The sequence below is a fragment of the Rhinopithecus roxellana genome, chromosome 12 (genome assembly GCF_007565055.1).
Source record: "Rhinopithecus roxellana isolate Shanxi Qingling chromosome 12, ASM756505v1, whole genome shotgun sequence".
NCBI classification, from domain to species: domain Eukaryota; kingdom Metazoa; phylum Chordata; class Mammalia; order Primates; family Cercopithecidae; genus Rhinopithecus; species Rhinopithecus roxellana.
Genome location: NC_044560.1, coordinates 135,790,689 through 135,815,326, shown reverse-complemented (window position 1 = coordinate 135,815,326; position 24,638 = coordinate 135,790,689). Strand labels below are relative to the sequence as shown.

Sequence of the window (24,638 nt, the reverse complement as noted above, 5' to 3'; positions counted from 1 at the left end):
AGCTGTCCCCTGGAGTGCCCTCGCCTGTCTGTCCTTCAAGGTCCAACCGGACCCGCACCCTTTCCTAAGTGATTGAGGCCCTCTCCACAGGCTGGGGTGTCTTCCAGGACGCACGCCAAGTCTGATTCATTCATGTGTTCTTGGCACTGAGCCCAGAACAGTGAAATTCCTCCCTGTCGCCCCACCCCACCGCATCCCGCCAACATCACTGAAGAGGCACAACTCGAACCCCAGGTTCCCCTCCCGCTCCTCGGCGTATCCATTTCCCTACTCATCTCCCCACCCTCAAGCCCCAATCGCGCGCACGCGCATTGAGTCAGAGCCGCGGCATCCTCCCGCCTCCCCCTCCGGAACCCGCATGCGTGCTGAAGTCTACCGCCTCCATCCACGCATGCTCCGCCCGGCGCGCGCGTTCGGTTCTCGCGCTTCCAGCCCTCAGCGCATGCGCAGGAACAGCAGCCTGAGGGACCTGATCTCAGCTTGGCCCCGCATTGCCTCCTTCTCCTCCTCTTCCTCCTTCAGGCCAGCTTTCCTTAGGGGCCCGGACGCCGAGGCCAGTTTCGGAGTAGGGGGTGCCCACTTTCTCTCCCACGTTCCTGGCCCCCAGACGCCATTTACAGGCGGGTGGCTGGGGTCAGCCTCGCCGCCCCCACCCGACTCCCGTCACGGGAGAGCCCACACCGCGCCCCGAGAACCAATCAGCAGCCGCCTTAGGTAAGGGGGCCGCGAGTCCGCGTGAGGCTCGCGCACCGGCAGGGGGCGGGGCGCGCCGGCAGGCCCCGCCCTTGCCTTGGCTAGTAAAAGGTTGCTGGGCTGTCCGGCAGGGGTGCGGCACTGGGTAGGGGTCCGGGTCCCGTCATTTCGATACTGGGTTGGCAGGAATGGGGGCGGGGGACGGAAATAACGTGTAAATAAGAAACTAATGCTCTGCGAGATCCAAGTAGAGCCTGCAAACTGCCCGTCAAGTACTGGGGAGGCCGCCCCAATAACGCGTAACGAGAAACTTGAGTTGGGTTCCCTGAGGGAAGCTTTGTAAATCAATGCCTAAATCCGGGGAGGCCCCCCCTCTAGAACGGCGTAGAGAGAAGTTTAAATCCTAGGGAGTCCTTAGGAAAATGTGCAAATCGACTACAGTTCTGGGGTGAGTGTCCCACGCGGAGCTTACATACTCAGGAATCGGGAGAGTCTCCCCAAATATTTGCGAATAGTCACTGAGGTTCTGGGAGATCCCCGAAGGGAGTGTGTGAAGCGATGCCTAAGCACTGAGGAGACACTCACCAAAAATATGTAAATTCGATTGTTAATTTTCGGGAAGTCACCCTAGAAGTCCATCAGTAGTAGACACTTAAATAGACAGGCTTTCCTGAGTTTGGGGGGAATCCCCCAAAGGAGCCCGGAAATAGCATTGGAAGTCCCCAGCTTGCATGTGGGGTGGGCCTTTTTTTTTTTTTTTTGAGGCCGAGTCTCGCTCTGTCGCCCAGGCTGGAGTGCAATGGCACGATCTCGGCCCACTGTAACCTCCACACCTGGCTTAGGTGGGCTCTTAAGTTCCAAGGAACTCCCCACATTCAGATACTGTGGAAGCTCCCAGAATAAAGGGCACAGGGAGGCCAGGCGCTGTGGCTCACGCGGGGAATCCCATCCCTTTGGGAGGCAGAGGCCGGCGAATCACTTAAGGCCAGGAGTTCGAGACCAGCCTGGCCAACATGACGAAACTCCGTCTCTACTGAAAATGCAAAACTTAGCTGGGCCTGGTGGTACGCGCCTGTAATCCCAGCTACTCGGGAGGCTGAGGCAGGAGAATTGCCTGAACCCGAGAGGCAGAGGCTGCAGTGAGCTGAGATCGCGCTGCTGCACTCCAGCCTGGGCAAAAGAGCAAGACTCCGTCTCAAAAAAAAAAAAAAAGAAAAGCACACACATAGGAGCGCTTACTTTGCACAGGAAAGGGCATCCTCATAGGCGGGTAAACAGAAACTTTAGGGCTGGGCGGAATCCCAATTGAGACATGAAGACAGGTACTTAAGCACTGGGTAGATTTCGGAATAATGTGTAAAGACACTTAATTGCAAGGGAGGGAAGAGTCTCAGATTCTGGGGAGAATCTCCATCCGAGACTGTAAGCAGTTATTTCGGTATTGAATGAGTCATTTTCCCTAAGCATCTGTAAACAGGCCCTTGTCCTCCTCTGTCTAGGAAAGCAGTCTTCAACCTGGCTTGTGGCTGAGGGAGAGGTCATGTAGCACAGTAAGAGAGGAGCTAGACAAGCCACTTGTCTGGCTAGCAAAATTATGACTCTCTCTTGTAAACAGACCCTTCAGTTCTGGAGAGTCTCGGAGGGACCTGTTTATGTCATTATGAGGTTGGGCTGGGGAGGATTCATGGAGGGATTTAACAGATACTTCCAAGCTAAGCAAGGGTCAGCAAACTTTTTTTTTTGAGATAAGGTCTTGCTTTGTTTCCCAGGCTAGAGTGCAGTGGTGCAGCATGATCATGGCAGCCTTGACCTCCCAGGCTCGAACAATCCCACCACCTCAGCTTCCCAGGTAGCTGGGACTACAGGTGCATGCCACCATGCCCAGCTATTTTTTTCTTTTTAAAATGTTTTCTAGAGACAGGATTTTGCTATGTTGCCCAAGCTGGTCTCGAACTCCTGGGCTCAAGCAGTCCTCCTGTCTCGGCCTTCCAAAGGTGTGAACCACCATACTCGGCCATTCAGTAAAACTTTCTGTTAAGGCCAGAGAGTAATTATTTTAGGCCCTGCAGACTGTATTGTCTGTCTCAACTACTCAGCTTTGCCATTGCATCAAGAAGGCAGCCATAGACAATTTGTAAATTGATGGATGTGGCCATGTTCCAATAAAACTTTCTATTTACAAAAACAGAAGGCAGACCAGATTTGGCCCCTAGGCCACACTTTGTCAGCCTGACCTCTGAGCTTCAGCAGATAGCCCCATTGAGTTCTACAAACAGTTAAGTAGCAAAGGCCACCCTAGAATGATGTGTGAACAGCTGGAAAACTCTCTAAGGATCTGTAAACAGATACTAAAACGGTGGAGAGTGGGTTGCTTAGATAGCCAGACATTATATAACATGTCAAATAGAATAAACACGGGGGATACCTTGAAATGAAATTCATTGGGAGGGAAGGCAGACCGTCAGGAACGGAAGACAGACAGACACTGAAATGTAGTGGGATACCAGATGAAAACAGGCCCTTGAGTGCTGGAGCCCCACCATGACATACACTAGTAATGGATAATCAAGAGTAGCTGTTGGACTGAGGATCACATTGCTGGTTTGTAAGCAAATGCCTTGCTGCATTTTGTTAAGGAGAATATCCTATTTTTACGTGAACTTGCCCCTATGAGTTTATTTATGTTGGAGCATTTTAATAGTCAGGAATAGTTTTGGCTGCAAGTAAGAGATAGGTATGTATTTGTTTTTCACTGTCTCTTGAAGTAGGCAATTCAGGGTTAACGTGGAACCCCCCAACCTTGTTTCTTATTTATTGTACCTTCCATTAAGTTGCCTTACAGCCCAGGATAGCTGCTTGAGCTCCAACCTCCACACCCACATTCCTGTCACTGGGAGGAAGGGGCAAAAGGCATGTGCCAGAGTCTGTGAAGGGAAGTTTCTGGAAGCTGCCAAGCCACACTTCTAGTGTCATACCATAGCCAGAAAGTACTTACTCACATGGCCACACCTAACTGCAAACAAGGATGAGAAGTTTGTTCTGGATAGCCATGTACCTAGCTCAGAACTGAGGGTTTTACTTTTTTGGAAGAAGTCGAGAGTGGATGTTAGGAGCCAGCTTGCAGTTGCTACCACAGGCCCAGAGCTCTCTTGAAAGGAAGGGCCTTGGCCGGGCGTGGTGGTTCACACCTGTAATTCCAGCCCAAGGGCTGAGGTGGGTGGATTGCCTGAGGTCAGGAGTTCGAGACCAGCCTGGCCAACATAGTGAAACCCCATCTCTACTAAAAATACAAAAAAAATTAGTCGGGTGCGGTGGCGGGCACCTGTAATCCCAGCTACTCAGGAGACCGAGGCAGGAGAATTGCTTGAATCTGTGAGGCGGAGGCTCAGTGAGCCGAGACCGCACCATTGCACACCAGCCTGGGCGACAAGAGCGAAACTCCGTCTCAAAAAAAAAGAAGAAGAAAGGAAGAGCCTTGGTTGGGCACCGTGGCTCACGTCTGTAATCCCAGCACTTTGGGAGGCCAAGGTAGGTGCATCACCTGAGGTCAGGAGTTCGAGACCAGCCTGGCCAACATGGTGAAACCCCATCTCTACTAAAAATACAAAAATTAGCCAGGCATGGTGGTGGGTGCCTGTAATTCTAGCTACTTGGGGAGTCTGAGACAGAAGAATCACTTGAACCCGGGAGGCAGAGGTTGCAGTAAGCCAAGATCAGGCCACTGTACTCTAGCCTGAGCGACAGACTCCATCTCCAAAGAAAAGGAAGGAAGGGACTTCGTATAGTCTAGGGTATGCCAAGTAGAGTAGGAAGAGACTCTTTCATCCTGAAATCCCCTCATTCCCTCCATAGGTGACCATGTCTGAGTCTGGACATAGTCAGCCTGGACTCTATGGGATAGAGCGGCGGCGACGGTGGAAGGAGCCTGGCTCTGGTGGCCCCCAGAATCTCTCTGGGCCTGGTGGTCGGGAGAGGGACTACATTGCACCATGGGAAAGAGAGAGACGGGTGAGTGTCTGGACCCAGGAGCAGCATTCATGTATCTATTTGGCTCCACAAATGATTATTGAGCACCTGCCATGTGCTAGGCACTAATCCAGATGCCGGGGATATATCTGTAAAGAAAACCTACCGCCCTCATGGATAAAGAAGGTGGAGAGTGATAAAGGAGACTGTTTTAGATAACATGGTCAGAAAAGGTCTCTCTGAAGAGGTGACTTTTTAGCAGAGGCTTTAAGGAGATGAGGGAATAAGCCGTGCCAACATCTGAGATAAAGAGCATTCTAGACAGAACAGCAAGCGCAAAGGCCCTGAGGTGGCCCATATCTGGCGTGTTCAAGGAGTAGCCAGAGGAGGCCAGGATGGCTGCAATGGGTGAGGAAGGAGGGAGAGAGGAGATGAAGTCAGTTAACTGGCGCCAGATCATGTTGGACTTGGTAGGCCTTGGAAAGAACTTTGTATTTCACTGAGTGAAATTGGCATTGGAGAGTTTGAGCCGAGAGGTTTCACAGCTCATGTTTTAAAGAGTCATGTCATAATAACAACAACTGTTTCTGTTTCTTTTTACTTAGCAGCCTACACTGGGCTTGCACTGTGCAAAGTCCTTCACATCCTTTGGGTCTTCCTGAACCCTTACAGCTACCCCATGAAGTAGATTCTATGATAGATCTGATTTTCACTAATGAGGAAAATGAGCCCCAGAGGTGAAGGGACCTTTCCAAAATCAGAGTCAATAAACTTTGGGTCCAGGACTCAGATCCAGGTCCAGCTTAGTCTCACATATAGCATCACTCTGCCTGCTGTAGAGAGTGCCCTGGGCTGGGAATCAGGAGGGATCGGCTTGTATCCAGGCCCTGCCTCACTCCCCTCTTGTACTTAGGTGACTCACTGCCCGAACCTGCCCCCTGGGCTTTTTTCTCTAGGGCCTTGTCCACCTCAGACATGTCTGGTAGGGTGGAAGTAGGTAACAATTGAGGCCAGCTTCTGAGCTATCAAACTGTACAAACATGAAGAATAGTTTATTCACAGTGAGCTGGGCTCTTACTTGCTCCTTCTCTTGGGCCACGGCATAAATGAGAACGCGTAGTCTCTCTTCCTTCCACATAATGCCCTCCTGGGGAATGTTACCCCACCACACCTTCAGGTTTAATTCCTGAGCAAGCAACTCCTAAATCTCATCTTTGTCTCTAAATGTGCTTCTGAGCCCTGGCAGCCTCCTGTCACACCCATGGGCTTCTCATCCTCTGTGTCCCCTGCTGACCTCAGCATCTTTCTGCCATTTTTCCTCCTCCCATTTTTTTCTCCCATATCAATGACAGCCCACTGGGCCTCATCCTGAATGCCTCCCTCACCTCTCCCCTGCTTCCTCTGTGGTAGTCAGGCGCCAGTGCTTTACATTCTGCCACGTGGGTATATCTGTGTGTCTTCTCTCCACCCTCACAGTGCTCATCCCAGGCACAGATTGAATATCTGAAGTGCTCCAAAATTCAAAACGTTTTGAGCACCAACATGACATTTAAGGGAAATGTTTATTGGAGCCTTGCAGCAGATGGATTTGGGGTGCTCAACCAGTAAATATGCAAATATTCCAAAGTTCAAAAAATCCCAAATCCAGAGTACTTCTGGTCCCAGGCATCTCAGATAAGGGATACTCAGCCTGTATCATCTCCCCACTCCTAGCCTCCTGGAAGTCCACAGCCTCTCCTCCTGTAGTTTTTCCCTTGAAACTTCTTTTCGAAGCACTTTCACATCATCTTTTTGTTTGTTCTTCACCGTAAGCCAGTGAAGTAAGCAGGATTTAAGTAAGTGTCCTCAGTATGTTGGTGAAGAAACAGAAGCAGTGAGGGGTCAAGACTCTCCTGAGGTTCCTCAAGGAACCAGAGAAAGAACGGGACTGAGACTCAGATTTCTCCCCTCTTCAGCAGACTGAGGGTGAGTCGGGGAGGCATGAAGAGGTCAAAGCGTGGGATCAGCCTGCCAGCTTTGCTAGAGCAGGAGCGGGGCTGAGGGCAGAGGTGATCAGGATAGCAAGTGCCACCAGCAGCTCTCACATATGAGCACTTGCCATGTGTCAGGTGCCACGCTAGGCACTTGAGGAGTTCTGTCTCCTTTCATCCTCATCATAATCCTGTGAGGAAGGAATTCCTGTACCCACTCACAGATGGGAAAATGAAGCATATGTGAAGGTGGTAAGACTGGCTCCTTATTCAAGTTCACACAGCCAACACGAGGCAGGACCAGGTTTGCACCCAGACCTGTCTAGCTCCTAGTTCCTTTCCACTTGGGCTTGTTGCCTCGCAGAGGCAGCTGAGCAGAATGCTTGAGGATTTGGTTCTGCAGCCAGGCTGCCTGGGCTTTGTGACTTTGGGCAATCTGCTTAACCTTTCTGGGCTTCGTTTTCTTCATCTGTAAAGTGGGGATAATAATAGTATCTATCTCACAGGGCTGTTGGTAGGATCAAGGTAGTTAATGTATTTCAGCATTTGGAATAGTTCATGGCACATAAAGATCTGAAATGTCCAGGAGAGCCAGTGAGCCATTCCTGAGTAACTGCCCTCCCTCACCACAGGATGCCAGTGAAGAGACAAGCACTTCCGTCATGCAGAAAACCCCCATCATCCTCTCAAAACCTCCAGCAGAGCGGGTGAGCAGAGAAGGAGGGAGGAGGGGAGCCATTAGGGAAGGGATTGCCCCCATTAACGGAAACTTCTTTACCTCTGTAGTCAAAGCAGCCACCACCTCCAACAGCCCCTGCTGCTCCGCCTGCTCCAGCCCCTCTGGAGAAGCCCATCGTCCTCATGAAGCCACGGGAGGAGGGGAAGGGGCCTGTGGCCGTGACAGGTGCCTCTACCCCTGAGGGCACCGCCCCACCACCCCCTGCAGCCCCTGCGCCACCCAAGGGGGAGAAGGAGGGGCAGAGACCCACACAGCCTGTGTACCAGATCCAGAACCGGGGCATGGGGACTGCCGCCCCAGCAGCCATGGACCGTGAGTTGGGGCCGGGCAGGACCGGGTTGGGAACTGGCATCTCCTCACAGACCCTCACTGCATTCTCTGTCTCCTGCTTTCTCCAATCTCCAGCTGTGGTGGGCCAGGCCAAACTGCTGCCCCCAGAGCGCATGAAGCACAGCATCAAGTTGGTGGATGACCAGATGAATTGGTGTGATAGTGCCATTGAGGTACCGACGGGCCCCTCCCTGCCTGAGCTTCCACACATCCTGCATCCTCTGATCCTCCACCCCTTCCTCCACCTCTTGGTAGGCAACACCAGACTGGAGAGCTTTCAGGCAACTTACAGCAGTGAGACGGGGTAGAATCAGAACATTCTCACCTCACCAGAGCTGAATTTTTCAGCTAGCTCAGCTGTGCTTGCTAGTTGGTAAAATACTGAACTACTTTGGTACTGATTAGTAAAGAGGTACTGTCCCTACCACCCCAGGACCCCTGGGATCTCCTGTGCCATCCGCAGCAGGGGAGTCTCTTCAACCCTGCCCCAGTACCCTTCTTATTTGGTTGAAACCCTTGCTGTGGCTCATGCCTGTAATCCCAGCACTTTGGGAGGCCAAGGTGGGAGAATCGCCTGAGCCTAGGAGTTCAAGACCAGCCTGGGCAACATAGGAATACTCCATTTCTACCAAAAATATAAAAATTAGCCAGGCATGGTGGCAGGTATCCAGGCCACTCAGGAGGCTGAGGTAAGAGGATCACTTGAGTCCAGGAGGTCAAGGCTGCAGAGAGCTGTGATCATGAAATTGCACTTCAACTTTGACAACAAGAGTGAGACCCTGTGTCAAAAAAAAAAAAGTAAATAAAAGAACAAGAAACCCACGCTGTCTCGGTGTTCACCGTTTTGAATGTCACCCCCATGGAGTGCCCCCCCATCCATCCCAGCACCCCCTGCTCAAGTTCAGACCTCACATTCTTAGATATCATACATACCTCCAGTCTCCCAGACTTTGTATCCCCTCTTCCGCTTTTTCTCCCCTAGACCTGTCACACCTGCTCAGATTCTCCCAGAAGTGTCACCTCTCCTACCCAGCAGCCTGGACTTAGTAGCGAGCCTCAAGTCTGTTTATTGCCTTGCCCCTGCCACTTCTATGTCCACTCTCACATTGGAATTCACTGGGGAGCTTTCAAAAAACAAAAAGCAAAACAAAGAGCCAAGCCCTACCCTTCAGCGCTATTAAGGAAAACTTTCTGGAGTGATGAAGATCATATATATTTGAACTATCCGTCCGGCATGGTAGCCACTATTCCCAGATGTGGCTTTAGAGCACTTGAAAAGTAGCTAGTACAACCAAACAATTTTTAATGTTGTTTAATCTTATTTAAATAGCCGTATATGATCGATGCCTACTGATTGAACAGGGCATCCCTAGATATTCAGCTTTAATGTGTTAAAGCACATTAAATTCTGATTGGGCCCAGGGTTTGCTTTATTTATTTAGGAGACGGTCTCGCTCTGTTGCCTAGGCGGGAGTGCAGTGGCACCATCTCGGCTCACTGCAACCTCCACCTCCCAGGTTCAAGCAGTTCTCCAGCCTCAGCCTCCCAGGTAGCTGGGACCACAAGTGTGCGACACCACACACACATAGTTGTATTTTTTTTGTTGTTTTTTTGAGACAGAATTTCACTCTTGTTGCCCAGGCTGTAGTGCAGTGGTATGATCTCGGCTCACTGCACCCTGTGCCTCCCGGGTTCAAGCAATTCTCCTGCCTTAGCCTCCCAAGTAGCTGGGATTACAGGCATGTACCACCATACCCAACTAATTTTGTATTTTTAGTAGAGATGGAGTTTCTCCATATTGGTCAGGCTGGTGTCGAACTCACAACCTCAGGTGATCCGCCTGCCTTGGCCTCCCAAAGTGCTGGGATTACAGGTGTGAGCCACTGCACCCAGCCAGTGTTTGTATTTTTGGTAGAGACGGGGTTTCACCATGTCGGCCAGGCTGGTCTTGAACTCCTGGCCTCAAGCAATCCTCCTGCCTTGGCCTCCTAAAGTGCTGGGATTATAGGCATGGGCCACCACACCTGGCCTGTAGGATTCGCTTTTGAAAAACAAAACAATTTTAAGGTAATTCTAAGGAGCAGCAGCCACAGTTCAGGAGGTAGCTTTTTCCTTGAGGAGTGTCTCTTACACCCCCTGGTGGTGAAAGTCAGCAGAGCTGGTGGCCCAGGGTTGGTCTCAGTAATTTCCAGAGGGGCTCTTAAATCCCACAGACAACAGCATATGAATGTAAAACAAAACAAAAAAACACACAGACGAGAGCCTGGGTGGCTCCTGTTTGCACACCACTCCCTTTCATGTGCTTTCCCAGGTTTCCCAGGAATCTGCGCCAGTAGCCCTAAGTTGCCGAGTCCTATCTTCTCCAACCTGCCCTTTGTTTCTGTGACTCACTTTCACTTCTCCGAGATCAGATTTCCCTTTTTCCCGCTGTGTCCAGCCACGCTGACTTCCTTTTAGCTTCTTGACCATGCTAGGCTCTTTTCTACCTCAGAGTTCTCACAGACACTGTTCTTTGTGTCTAGAACATTTGACATAATCCTACCATGACACGGAACAGAGGCCCTATGCCTAGTTGAAGGGGTTGCAACCATAGGAGTTTCTCTTCCTATATGATAAGGCAGATGGGGGAGCCACAAGGGTCTCTGGAGTCCCCCCTCTGATTCCAGCTCCAGCAACTGACAGACTTGTCAGAGTCTTATTTCTGTATTTTCCCACAGTACCTGTTGGATCAGACTGATGTGTTGGTGGTTGGTGTCCTGGGGCTCCAGGGGACGGGCAAGTCCATGGTGATGTCGTTGTTGTCAGCCAACACTCCAGAGGAAGACCAGAGGTGAGGGGCTATCAGGTAGGGTACAGGAGGGAGGTGGGCACCCACCAGGGATAGGGGCAAGGTGGGCTCGGGTGTTGTAAGTGGTGTTACCAAAGGACTTTGGAAAGTTGCTTTTCTTCCCTAGGCCTCAGTGTCTTCATGAGATGAGGATGATAATGGGCTGGACTAAATCTGTGTAGCTCCAAGGCATCCAATCCTGTTCCTCCCTCCTGCCCTCCCTCCCTTCTTACCTGGCCCCAGGAAATGGTACAGGCCATAGACAGGAAGTGGGATGATGTAGTTGTTAAGGTTTTGGATTTGGGCCCACCTCAGGCTCAGCCCTGCTCCATAAGTGGTTGCCCTTGGGCAGGTCACTTCATTTCCAGTATCCCCTGTCCAAGTAGATTTTTGGAGGATAAAGTGAGATCAAGAAGGCAAAAGTCAATGAATACCTGGCACAGAGCAAGTACTCACAGGATGGTAGCTGATACGAGCTGAGAAATAGGGTGGGTGGGGAAAGAGATCTGGAGACAGAGAGTGGTTTCTGTACTAGCCTCAGTCCTGCTGTGTCACCGTAGCAAAATGGCTCTGCTTCTCTAGGCTGGGGAGGATCACACATGAGGATACTCTGGCCTGAACAACATTCTTGAGTGAGGATGGAATGTGATTATGAAGATAACGCATAAGGGCACAGGAGCAGGTTCTGGGGAGGGGAGAGCTTAAGAAACAGGTCCCGAAACTGGGGGCAGAGAAGGAAAGGGAAAAAGGTAGGAATTTGGGAATGGGGGAGACAAACATCTCATTAAGGAAGAATCAAAATGGGGAATGAGAATGGATGGTAGCCACTGGGGTGATAAAGAACAGAGACACACTGAAGTTACCTAAAAATACAGGGATCTGTTTTTTGTAAAGCAGGCGATAACTACCCTGGCCTCCATGGATGACCGTTGAGCCCATTAACCCCTTAACAGGATATGCAGAATTTCATTTATTTATTTTTGAGACAGGGTCCTGTTCTTTCACCCAGGCTCAAGTGCAATGGCATGATCATAGCTCACTGCATCCTCTACCTCCCAGGCTCAAGTGATCTTCCCACCTCAGCCTCCCAAGTAGCTGGGACTGCAGAGGCATGCCACCACACCAGCTAGGTTTTAACCTTTTTGGTAGAGATGGCATCTTCCTGTGTTGCCCAGACTGGTCTCAAACTCTTGGACTCAAGCAATCCTCTCACTTTGTCCTCTCAAAGTGCTGGGATTACAGGTGTTAGCCACCACCCCTAGCCATATGCAGAATTTTACACACATTTGCAGTCAGGCTTTTCTTCTAGGGAAAAGGTCCCTAGTTTGCACCAGATCTCAGAGTGGGCTGATAGAGGTCTAGAAAAGGTGAAGACCACTGTTGTGTGAACACACATCCCATAGAGCTGGAGCTGTGAGTTTCCTCTGCCTCTCTCCTTGCTGTTCTCTGCTCACTCATGACTCAGTTTGGCTCCACTTTGGAACAGCTCGAGGTCTTAGATAACATTCTTTCCGTTTCAGCTTTTCACCCCAACTAGCAGATTTTCCCCATAGCTCTCAGTTCGATTCCTGAGGTAGAGAGAATCCTGTCGCCCAGCTTGTCTTTTTGAGCCACGTCAGCCTGTGGTGTGGTAGACTTTAGTATCAACTCTTTTCATCGGGTCTAGGTTTGGCCTCCTAATTCTCTCTCTCTCTTTTTTTTTTTTTTTTTTGGAGACAGTCTCGCTCTGTCGCCCAGGGTGGAGCACAGTGGCACAATTTCGTCTTAACACAATCTCCATCTCCTGGGTTCAACCGATTCTTGTGCCTCAGCCTCATGAGTAGCTGCGACTACCATGCCCAGCTAATTTTTATGTTCTTAATAGAGATGGGTTTTTGCCATGTTTACCAGGCTGGTCTCGAACTCCTGACAGGTGATCTGCCCACCCTGGCCTCCCAAAGTGTTGGGATTACAGGTGTGAGCCACTGCGCCTGGCCTTCCTCCTAATTCTCTTTCTAATTCATCTGTTTCTTCCCTCCTTCACTCCCACCTCCTTAGTCCAAGCCATTAATATCTTACATGGAGGATGCCAAGAGTTTTCTATCTGGTCTGTGTGATTTAATTCAGTTTGACAAGTACTGTATTAATTGCTTACTCTGTGCCAGGCACTGTTCCAGGTGCTGGGGATACAACGGTATACAAAACTGGAAAAAATCTGCCCTCATGGGGCTTATGTTTTAATAGGGGAGATAGTAAACAAAATAAACACACTATTTGGCACATTAGAATATAACAAAATGGGAAAGGGTTATAGGGAGGTGATGTTGGGCCTAGGTTACAGGTTTTAAAAATTATTACTATTTTTTAAGAGATGAGGGTCTTGCTCTGTCACCCAGGCTGGAGTATAGTGGCGTGATCATGGCTTCACTGCAGCCTTGAACTCCTGGGCCCAAGCCATCCTCCCACCTCGACCATATGAGTAGCTGGGACCACAGGTATGCACCACCATGCCCAACTAATTTTTTAATTTTTTGTAGAGACAGGATCTCACTGTGTTGCCCAGACTGGGCTCACGTGATCCTTTCACCTCAGCTTTTTGAGTAGCTGGGACTACATTTGTGTACCACCATGCCTGGCTAATTTATATATTTTTTATTTTTGAGACAAGTGTTGCTCTGTCACCCAGGCTGGAGTGTAGTGGCTCAATCTCGGCTCACTAAAACCTCCATCTCCCAGGTTCAAGCAGTTCTCCTGCCTCAGCCTCCCGCGTAGCTGGGATTACAGGCATGCGCTACCGCATCCAGCTAATTTTTGTGTTTTTAATAGAGACAGAGTTTCACCATGTTGGCCAGGCTGGTCTTGAACTCCTGACCTCAAGTGATCCTCCTGTCTTGGCCTCCCAAAGCGCTGGGATTGCAGACATGAGCCACCACGCCATTAATAATTTTTTTTATTTTTTGTAGAGATGAGGTGTTGCTGTGTTGCCCAGACTAGTTTGTAGTTTTAAATACGATGGTGAGGGAAGGCCTTCCTAAGGGGAACGTTTGAGAAAAAGCATGCTTGGAGGAACATTCCAATGAGAGGGACTGGCACAATCAATGTCTCTAAAGTGGGAGCTTGCCCAGAGTGTGTGCAGAAGAGCATGGCAGCCTTGGAAGGGGAGGGGTAGGAGATAAGGCCAGAGAGGCAGAGGGAGGCACTATGGCACTGGGCCTTGTAAGCCTGTCTCCACTTTTTCCACCCTACGGTCCTCGCCACATAGCAGCAAGGGGGACCTTTCCAACCACAATTGGATCCTGTCTCTGCTCTACTTAGATCTCTCCAGCAGCTTCTCCAGGCTCATAGGCCAAAGCCTTACCACGCCCCACAAGGGTCTGTAGCCTCCTGCTCCCTCCCCTCCCACACACACCATCTTTCTGCTCTTGCCATGCTGGTCTTTGAGTGCTGGTACAACAAACCACCTACCTTCTGCCGACACAGCCTTCCTCTGCGTCCATCCCCCACCCAGCGCCAATTAACTCCCTCTTTCTCTCTCAGCCTCAGCATTGTCATTTCCCTCTCCAGGGCAGCCCTTCCTGGCTCCAGCAACTAAGTGATCTGCACTTGGAGTACTACACGCCTCTTCTTTCTAACACCCACAGTTACTGATTTCTGGTAATTTGTAAACTAGACCAGAAGCTCCACAGAAGCCAAGTTAGTCTTTTTTGTTCACTGCTATATTCTGGTATCTGGCAAATAAGAGGTTTTCCGTAAAGTGTTTGTAAAGTGGAAGGATGCCTGCTGTGTGTCAGACAACAGATTATGTATCTTGGGGGGAGATAGAAATTACCCTTTGAGAGGTAGGTACTATTACCCTGATTTTACAGATTTCAAAAGGTAAAATCGCTTTGCCCAAGTGACAGAGTCACCAAGTTGAACTTAGTGGTTTAGGGCAAGGCCCTGCCTCTGCCTTCTTTTTTTTTTTTTTTTTTTTTTTTTTTTTTTTGAGACGGAGTCTTGCTCTGTCGCCCAGGCTGGAGTGCAGTGGCGCGATCTCGGCTCACTGCAAGTTCCACCTCCCGGGTTCACACCATTCTCCTGCCTCAGCCTCCCGAGTAGCTGGGACTACAGGTGCCCGCCACCTCCCCCGGCTAATGTTTTGTATTTTTAGTAGAGATGGGGTTTCACCATGTTAGCCAGGATGGTCTCAATCTCCTAACCTTGTGATCCGCCCGCCTTGGCCTCCCAAAGTGCTGGGATTACAGGCGTGAGCCACCGCGCCCGGCCCCAGCTCTTCCTTCTTTGCCCTCATATTCCCAGCACCCAGCACACGTAGAAGTGAGGGAGACTCACCTGACAGGGGAAGATGCTGGGAACAAAACCAAAACTCCCTCACTGTGGGAGTGGAGGGCACTCAATGCTCTCTCTCCAGTGCCTGGGATCTAGCAGGTTTATTTGGTAATTAATAGCTAAAAGTATATATCACTATGTATCAGGCACCATTCTAAGGGCTTTACACATACCGACCTCACAGTAATACACAGAGTTTTGATCATGTGGTTATCCCCATTTACAGATGAGGAAATGGACGGAAAAAGGTTAAGGAATATACCTAAAGCCACATAGCCAGGAAGAGGGAGAGCTGGGATCTGAATCCTGGCAGACTGGCAGTCTCTGCCCTTCAGCACCTCAGTGTACTGGCTTCATCAATTGAACTAATGGATCTCATTATGGGTAGGAGTGAAGTATGCTTCAAAACATGCACTGCCCCTGCCTCCCAACCCCTGACATGGGCCGCAGATGGAAAGCTTAGGGAACAGGCAGGGTACCACGGCTCACATGCTCAGCTCACAGGGTCACACTTCGGATGCCTCCAAGGCTGAGAACCAGAGCTCTCATGCACCCCTGCCTGCTCCTCTCCACAGGGCTTATGTTTTCCGGGCCCAGAGCGCTGAAATGAAGGAACGAGGGGGCAACCAGACCAGTGGCATCGACTTCTTTATTACCCAAGAACGGATTGTTTTCCTGGACACCCAGGTGCCAGCCCCGCCTGCCTTTGCCCCACCCTGCCACATCCTGCATTGAGCCTCTTCCTGGAATGTGATTAAGCCAGAACCCTGCGTGGATTCCGTGTGCTTCCAGTCAAGCCATGGACATGCTGGGTGCCCTGGGGAAAGTTGTGTCTTTTCTTGGCCCTTAGTCTGTTGTCAGTTTTGCCCCCATCTCATTCGCCTTCTACACAGTAGCATAAAGGATCTTCTAGTATAGTGCTGAAAAGTGTGGGCCCTGGAGAATATATGTTCTGATCCTGCCTATTAATTCTTACCAGCTGGGTGACTTTAAGTTTTAAACTCCCTTAAACCACAGCTCTTTATAAATAGGGATGATAACTGTACTCAGCCTCTTAGGAGTTTCAAGGATTCAGTGGAACAGTCCAGGCAAAGGGCTTGGCCGGGACCTGGCACAAGATTAGTGCTCAGGCTCGTCACTGTCATTAGAACTGACTAGTCATGCGTTTACCTGGCAGTTTTCCTCGGCTTCTCCTCTGTTCTCAGGCAAAGTCCAGATTCCTTAAGCTAGCATTCAGAGGGTATGGCTTGACTCCCTCAGACTGCCTATCCTCGCCTCTGGAGGAGCCCCCAAACCCCAAGCACACACACACTGATCTTTCTCTTCTCTGAACTTTGCATATCCTGAAACTACCTGAAATTGTTTTTACCTGAAACTACCAACAAATTGTGTGACCTTGTCAAGCTATTTATTTTCATTCCTCAGTTCTCTTAAGTGGGAAAAACAATATTGCCTACCTCATAGGAGGTTTGTGAGGTTTCAGTGCATTGATGCAAGTAAAGTCCCAATGACAGCACCCAACAGGAGTTAGGTGCTAAACACTCTTAGTGATTAATACCAGTATCAGTACAATAATCTCTCACCTTGTGTTCTTGCCTGGCTGATGCCTCCTTCTTCCTCAAGATTCCACTGGGGTGTGGCCTCCTTTCAGAAGCCCTCCCCTTCCACTGTTGCCCATATGCACCTCCCACCACAGCATGTGATTTGCCACTGTGTCTATTCCCAGTCCCTACCTGCCTGAAGCTCTTCAGAGCAGAGCCCTGGCTCTGGGGGTGAGAGCTGGGGCACAGGGCCTGGCCCTTAGTTGGCACTCATAGTTGGTGGAACAGAGTTCTGATCACTGTGGCATTGATGACACAGAGTGGAAAATCTACAAATGTGATGTGAGCCTTGTGTGCAGGGGCCATGGAGACCTGGAGACAAACCAAACCAGCTGTGGTCTGAGTCAAGAGACCTGTGAAGAAGAGGACAGAAGTTAACAAAACAAGACAGAATAGAGCGCTGCTCAGTGTTTGGTGTTCGAGAAAGCGAGCAGTTGTGAAAGCCCCTTTCTAAAAGAATTTCACTGCAGCAAGAAGCCAGTAGACTATCAGGCCAATTTAATTTAGCTCTTAAAGTTTTTTGATTGAATGTTCCTTTAAGAAAAAAAAGTCTGGTGAGCTCACCACTGATTCTTGTACGTACTGATGCAGTTTTTAAAATTCTCACCAGTTTTCACACTAATCATTTTTTTTCACCTAAGTAATTATCTTAGCAAAGTTTTGAAAGGGTCTGAAACAACTGACAACAAAATGAGTCTTTAAGGGACATGACTCATTTGAGTAAACATTAAAAATTCATTAGCAGAAAGCGATTTCTTTTTGGGCATGAGGCGCTTGAGAGCAGCAGTGATTTGTAAAGGAGTTGGAAAAGTGTATCATCTTTGAGTTTTTTCTTTATACTTCCCCTTACTGTTCTAATGAGAAATTGCCTGCCTTTGTTTCTGACCTTGTTTTGTCCTGAGATAGGCGATGTAGTTGCCTTGAGCATGTGAAACTTGCTCAAGTTTCTGTGAGCAGCCCTTTCCCTGACATTCTGTTCTCTTCCTTGCTGCAGCCCATCCTGAGCCCTTCTATCCTAGACCATCTCATCAATAATGACCGCAAACTGCCTCCAGAGTACAACCTTCCCCACACTTACGTTGAGATGCAGGTGAGGGAGCCAAGCCAGGCCCAGGACTGAGGTTTTACATCCCAACCCCCATCCTCCCAGGATCTGAAGAGCTGGGTATGGATGGTCCACTTAGTTTCTGCTTCATAAGAGCCCTGGCTGCCCCAAGGGCTGTAGGAAGAGGACTGCACTGAGAGTCAGAACCGGCTCACCTCCTGGCTCTGCCTCTCAGGCAAGTCATTTCCCACTCCAACCCCTTTGAAGCCTCAGCATCTGCCTGTGTAAAATGGGGGTGATAATTCCCATCTTTCCTGAGTTAGGGATGGCCTGTGAGAGAAGTGCCATCACAGTGCTGGGCACACAGTAGCTGCTCGAAAGCTCCTTGCCCTGCTGCCTCCTGAGCTGAGTCCTGGGATCAGGGACTCCTGATTAGTCCAGACAAAAGAGGTCCTCACCTCCCTTCCTTCCTGCCCACCCTCAGTCACTCCAGATTGCTGCCTTCCTTTTCACGGTCTGCCACGTGGTGATTGTCGTCCAGGACTGGTTCACAGACCTCAGTCTCTACAGGTGAGGAGCTGAGGGGTTGGGGGGTGGAGAGGAGGAACGAGGCAGGAGACAAAGGCCCAGAGACTGAGGGCACTGCCCCAAGGGACAGCAGCCAGAAGGACCCTTTTAAAATTTAAGTTGGAGCAAATCACTGCCATCTAACCTCAAAGCACTGCGCGCACACACACACCCCTCCACTGACGTTACATATCTACCAGAATAAATCCAAAGTCTGCCTGTGCGTGGCTCACAAAGTCCTGCGCCCTCTGGTCACCTTGCTGACTCCTCTCACTGCCTCCCCTCCCTTTATTTTTATTTATTTATTTATTTGTTTATTTATTTATTTATTGAGACGGAGTCTCGCTCTGTCACCCAGGCTGGAGTGCAGTGGCGTGATCTTGGCTCACTGCAACATCTGTCTCCTGGGTTCAAGCTATTCTCCTGCCTCAGCCTCCCGAGTAGCTGGAATTACAGGCGCCCACCACCACGCCCAGCTAATTTTTGCAGCCTAGCCATGTTGGCTAGGCTGGTTTTGAACTCCTGACCTCAGGTAATCTGCCCGCCGCGGCCTCCCAAAGTGCTAGGATTACAGGCGTGAGCCACCGCGTATTAAAGCCACAGGGCTTTGTGGCTGTTCTTCCTGCAGCCCAGGACCTCTGCGCTCTGCCTCCCTCAGTGGGAGATACCCTTCTCCCAGATCTCAGACTCTCCCTCGTGCCATTCGAGTCAACTTCAGGCCTTCCCTGACCATCTAACACAGCATCCCTTGTTACTCTCCCTGCCTTCTGTGTTTTCCTTCACTGCATTTACCTCTCCTTAATAGGATACTGTAGCTTTCATCGTGATCTTTCTTCCCCATTCGAATGTAAGCCCCAGGAGGGCAAGGTCCCCAGCACCTCACACAGTGCCTGGCATACGGTATTTACTACAAATTGGCTGAATAAGTAGCATGAGGAGCTGACTTGTCTGGTCTATGGAGTTTTGCTGTTCATGTCCTTCAGGTTTGTGTGCCATCCTGTTGGTATTCAGGCAGGCAGGAAAAGAAAGGGAGGCAGGACCTGGCAGGAGTCCTGACTGAAGCAACCACAGGTTCCAGAAATGCCCCCAGAAGAGACTGGCTCAGAACCTATGGCCACAAAGGCTCTTCCTGGCTTCAGGCCCCAGGAGACCACTGGGAGGTGTTGGGGGGAGCAACTTTGGGCACAGGGGCCAGGCAGAAGGAAGGGATAGGAGCTTATAGAGAGGGGAGAGATGAAATTAGGAAGCAGATTCCTTCAGAGCTAGGCAGTGCCTTCGAATCCTAGCTTACTGGGCATGTGTCTCTTCCCTCCTCAGTTCCTCATCAGCAGAATTATGTTGTGCAGATTCAGTGAGTTAAGGAATTTAAAGCATTCAGCATAGTCCTTGTTACATAGTAAGTGGTTGATAAAGAGAACTTAGTGTTTGTATTAGTAACCCTGGTGACAGGGATGAGCTGAGAGTCTGGCCAACAGCAAAAAACGCTTGCTAGGGAGTTGGTTGTTCTGACCAGATCTAATGCGGTCAAGCTGTGATTTCATTCTGAAACACCCATTCCTACCACCATCTGGGATTCATTCACATCTAGGTGTGCCAGGCACTGTTCTGGGCACTAGGGACACAGGTGTGAGCAAAACAGATAAAAGAGATAAAACTCCTTGGGAAGTTTACGTTCTGGCAGAGGTATTGGCTCAGGCTGGCACATGGCAGAGCCTTGTTTTTAAGCTCTTGTCTACAGGTGGGCTTCTCAGAGTAGGGGAGCCCCTTGAGATTGTAGATGTGTTTGTGTGTGAGGAGAATGTCCCCATATTTTAGCAGATCCCAATATCCTTTACCTTAGAAAACAGGTTTGTGTGCTCTTACCTATTTGAGACAATTATTTTAAAATAACAAACTGAAAATTTATATCCACTCAAAAACCTACACACATTTTTTTTTTTTTTTTTTTTTTGAGATGGAGTCTTGCTCTGTCACCCAGGCTGGAGTACAGTGGCACAATCTCGGCTCACTGCAACCTCTGCCTCCCAGGTTCAAGCACTTCTGCCTCAGCTTCCCAAATAGCTGAGACTACGGGTGTGTGTCACCATGCCTGGCTAATTTTTGTATTTTTAGTAGAGACACGGTTTCACGATGTTGGCCAGGCTGGTCTCAAACTCCTGACTTCAGGTGGTCTGCCTGCCTCAGTCCCCCAAAGTGCTGAGATGACAGGTGTGAGCCACCATGCCCAGCCACACAGATATTTATAGCAGCTGTATCCATAATTGCCAAAACTTGGAAACAACCAAGATGTCATTCAGTAAATTGAATGGATAAACAGTCAGTGGCACATCTAGACAATGGAATACTGTTCAGCACTAAAAAGAAATGAGCTGTCTAACCGTGAAAAGACATAGAGGATCATTAGATGCAGACTAAGTGAAACCAATCTGAAAATGCTATATACTTGTAATTCCAGCTATACAGTCTGGATAAGGCAGAACTATGGAGACAGTGAAAAGATCAGGGATTGGAGGGAGGGAGGGATGAATAGGGAGAGTACAGAGGATTTTTAGGGCAGTGAAACTACTCTTTGTGATGCTGTAATGGCAGACACACACCATTATACATTTGTCCAGACCTGTAGAATGTACAGCACCAAGAGTGATCCCTGATGTAAACGGATTTTGGGTGATAATGATGTGTCAATGCAGCTTTGTGAGTCTTGACAAATGAACCATTCAGGTTGGAGATGTTGATAGTCGGGGAGGCTGTGCATGTGCAGGGGGTGTGTGGGAATTCTACCTGCTTTCTGCTCAGTTTTGCTGTGAACCTAAAACTGCTCTAAAAAATCATCTTTTTAAAAAAAAAATAGGGTAAACTCATAAAGAATTATTAGTTGATGTATGTCCATGGATTGGTATCTGAGAGGATTATCTCTGAATTCTCTGAAATTGTGAGAAACATAGTGTGTTTATGGTATTTTTCTGAGCATGGCTGTAGCTTTCATCAGAATCTCAAAGGAAGCCCCTGTCCCAGGCTGTGGGACTTGGGGTGCAAGTGCAAGAGGAACAGCCACTCACCCCAAACCCCAAGGTTCCTGCAGACAGCAGAGATGGTGAAGCCCTCCACCCCATCCCCCAGCCACGAGTCCAGCAGCTCATCAGGCTCCGATGAAGGCACCGAGTATTACCCCCACCTGGGTGAGAGGCTTTCTAGGGTCTGGAGGGGTGGGCAGGAGCAAAAATGAGGCGCTGAAGGTCAGGAGCATGCTGGAGAAGTAGGGAGAGACAGAGAAGGAGTGAGGTTCTGGGTGGAGCACTTTTGAGAGTTGTGAAGAGTGAAGTCAAAAAGGATTAGCTGCTCCTTCCTCCCAAGTTCCCACTGCCCTGGTCCCCCCTGACAGTTGAGGGCATGACCCCCTGAGCCTATATCTGGCTCTGTGATGGGAATGGCACAGGCCCCAGGTCTGCTTATTTCTGGGTCCCTGGAATCTCCCAGCTCAGGAAATGAGTATTAGATTGGGTTCATCTGAGTGGCCCCATCCATCTGTTCTCCCTCCTCCAGCCTTTGCACATGCCGTTCCTTTGCCTGTTTCATGCTTTCTCCGCTCCACTCTTCTGCAAAGACCCAGCTCATTTTATGATCCCTCGCTAGGGCCTCAAAGAGACTAGGGGCAGAAACCAGATCTGACTCACCTCTGGGTCCCCAATATTGCCCTACACAGAGCCTGGTGCTGAAGTGAAGTGAAGTTACATAAATATTTACACAGTGATCTGAACTCAGGGGTAATAGCAGGTCTTTGGGGTGAGAAAGGGGAGTCCATGAAGCCAAGCCATGTCTGCCTCACAGGGCCCGTCTCTTCCCACCCTCAGTCTTCTTGCAGAACAAAGCTCGCCGAGAGGACTTCTGTCCTCGGAAGCTGCAGCAGATGCATCTGATGATCGACCAGCTCATGGCCCACTCCCACCTGCGTTACAAGGGTGAGGGTTCCCAGATCACCCCCCAAGCTAGTCAGTAGCCTCCTGATTCCTGATCCAGCCCTGTGGGTCAGTCTCTACCCCCAGACTAGCCCCTGATCCTGCCTTGACTGTCAACGATTCCCACCCCACCCCCCGAAACCCACAACATGGTACCTGAAGGCTGAAGCATTTTCTCCTCCAGGGACTCTGTCCATGTTACAATGCAATGTCTTCCCGGGGCTTCCACCTGACTTCCTGGACTCTGAGGTCAACTTATTCCTGGTACCCTTCATGGACAGTGAAGCAGAGAGTGAAAACCCACCAAGAGCAGGTACAGTTACCCTCAACGGGTTCATGGAGAGACAAGTCCTATCCTCATCGGAGAGAGACCCAGCACCCCCTGGTCTAGGAGGCAACATGGGTTGCCCTGGTTTGGGAGCAGTGTGGAGCCTACCTGGTCTGAGAGAAGACCCTGGTTCATTCCCGGGTGCGTGGACCCTTTATGAGAAGTGTGTTTCAGAGTCATGAAAGTACAGGAAGAGCTCGGCCGGGGCTCAACTCTCAGGTGCTCCTTGAAGCCCAGGATGCTGTTACCTGGGAGAAAGACCCTGGCAGTCTATCCCTCTTACCCTCCCTGCCCCAACTTTCCAGGGCCTAGTTCCAGCCCACTCTTCTCCCTGCTGCCTGGGTATCGTGGCCACCCCAGTTTCCAGTCCTTGGTAAGCAAGCTCCGGAGCCAAGTGATGTCCATGGCCCGGCCACAGCTGTCACACACAATCCTCACCGAGAAGAACTGGTAAGAGCTCTTTGCAGAGGGGGTCAATTTGAGGCACCCCACCCTGGTGTAGAGAGAAGGGGGCATCTCTTAGATCGGCATGACCTCATGAAGCCCCTCCTCCCCAGACCTCAGCTTCCTTTTCTGGAACAGTGATGATTGCTACTGTCTTGTAAGCATCTCACCCACGCAGCAACATGCTGTTTTGTGTGACTTTGAATCCTCCTCATCAGCCAGCATCATGTAGGTCCTTGTCACCAGTTTTCCTGGTGGGGAAATTTAGGCTCAGAGAAAAGTGTTACATAGCAAGGCCACACATCTGTGGCTAGGAGTCATTTGATTGCTAGGAGTAGGACCAGTGACCGGATTTAGCTTAAGGAAGATTTATTCCAGGGACCTGATCACAGAAAACAGGGCCCTTCAGGAGATGGGAACCAGAAAGCCATCAGGGTCTCATTGTCCACTCTTCTGCATTTGCCTTGGTTCCTGCCTGTGGCTTTCTCACCCTGCTTTCACTTGGCCCTGCCCTACCTCTGTGGCCCCTACTTTACATGACTTCTTTGTCCAGAGCCCTCAGCATATGAGTCCAGGTCTCCCTCATCTTACTTCAAAGAGAAAAATTGGAAAGCTAAATAGCTTGACTGAGTGCAGCCTCTCTACCTTGGCTCCCACATCTGCAGTTGGCTGTGCCTGGAAGGGGTCAGGAGTGCAGACAAAGCAAGCAGCAGGAAGCCCCTCAGGGCTTGTAGGGCAGCGATGGGGCAGAGCTCTGTGTCCCAGCTCTGCTCCTGCCGTTGGTCTAAACCAGGACCCAGAGGGGATAGGGGGAAGATTGTGGGTTGTGCAGCTGCTGTTAGATGTTTTCCGTGTCGTAAGACTCTGGAGGGAGGTAGAAACTGAACCCTTACCCACAAAGCCAGCACTGTCTGGAGGGGAGAAGTTTAGGTGGTAGAGACTTGAGGTCTTAGTCCAAGCCCTGGAACCTTCAGCTTCGCTTAACCTGGGTGAGCTAAGAAAAGTGGGGCCACCTCCCATCACTGTCAGGATCCTCCCTGTATCCCTGTTGAGGAGATTGGGCTCCAAGAGGTTCAGAGTCACATCTCAGGTCATAAAAGGGGTCTCAATTTCCCCACCTGTCCAGGGTTGGTGCTGGGCTCTGGGAGCCCTGGCCAGGCAGCCCCGACTGTTGACCTCCTCTCACAGGTTCCACTATGCTGCCCGGATCTGGGATGGGGTGAAAAAGTCCTCTGCTTTGGCGGAGTACAGCCGCCTGCTGGCCTGAGGCCAAGGAGAGGAATGTCACGCAGGGGACCTCCTGGGTCCCCAGTGGACGGCGAGGGAGCACAAACGTCCATCCCCCACCGGGGTGGAGAGCAGCAACAGGCCTGATGGATGAGGGATTGTGGCTTCCCGGCCCAGAGACATGAGGTGTCCAGGGCCAGGTCCCCTACCCTCAGTTGGGGGCTGTTCAGGGGGTGACTGTGAGCGATTCCCCCCACCCCAACCTGAGATGGGGCGGCCCATCCTACGTCCTCCACAAGGACAAGCAGTGGGAGGAGTCTGAATGGGCACCAGGAAGCCCTGGCCCCTGGAGAGCTCTTTATTGGAGCAGATCTGGTGGTTCAAATAAACACAGTCATGCAAGCTGTTCTTGTGTTCCACTTACTCCTCTACCCAACATGCAGCTCTGGGAAGCAGGACAAATTGGACACCCAGCCCTTGTGGACAGATCATCCCCTGACTACCCGTTGGAGCCTGAACAAGCTTCCCTCAGGGCCACAATCACTGTGGGTCATAGAGTTGTGGGGAACAGATGGAGACCAGTCTCTGCTAAGAAGGAAGTCCCTAGAAGGGGTTATTCTGTTTCTGGGGGTGGCAT

General features: G+C 50.3%; 1 protein-coding gene across 4 annotated transcripts; it reads left to right on the top strand.

Moving 5' to 3' along the window:
- Positions 1-337: 337 nt before the first annotated feature.
- On the top strand, positions 338-24,405 carry SMG9 (SMG9 nonsense mediated mRNA decay factor). Of its 4 annotated transcripts, none has more exons than XM_030912946.1 (14): positions 338-714; positions 4,546-4,701; positions 7,262-7,336; positions 7,416-7,680; positions 7,774-7,871; positions 10,416-10,528; positions 15,409-15,520; positions 17,429-17,524; positions 17,964-18,049; positions 21,026-21,225; positions 21,898-22,005; positions 22,187-22,315; positions 22,636-22,780; positions 23,963-24,405. In XM_030912946.1, the coding sequence occupies exons 2-14, from the start codon at positions 4,552-4,554 to the stop codon at positions 24,039-24,041; spliced, it is 1,656 nt and encodes a 551-aa protein (XP_030768806.1). In that variant the 5' UTR covers positions 338-714; positions 4,546-4,551; the 3' UTR covers positions 24,042-24,405. The 4 variants fall into 4 exon arrangements, with proteins under 4 accessions (XP_030768806.1, XP_010370746.1, XP_010370747.1 ...); XM_010372444.2 differs by having other exon boundaries at positions 21,119-21,225; positions 23,963-24,348; XM_010372445.2 differs by lacking the exon at positions 17,429-17,524 and having other exon boundaries at positions 21,119-21,225; positions 23,963-24,348.
- The last annotated feature ends 233 nt before the right edge of the window (positions 24,406-24,638 follow it).

What these genes read in the sequence shown, in the direction of transcription:
- SMG9 (XM_030912946.1), top strand. Translation starts at nt 4,552, where the DNA reads ATGTCTGAGTCTGGACATAGTCAGCCTGGACTCTATGGGATAGAGCGG. An exon ending in CATGGGAAAGAGAGAGACGG is followed by an intron (nt 4,702 to 7,261) that starts GTGAGTGTCTGG and finishes CCCTCACCACAG; the next exon opens with GATGCCAGTGAAGAGACAAG. An exon ending in TGAAAACCCACCAAGAGCAG is followed by an intron (nt 22,316 to 22,635) that starts GTACAGTTACCC and finishes CCAACTTTCCAG; the next exon opens with GGCCTAGTTCCAGCCCACTC.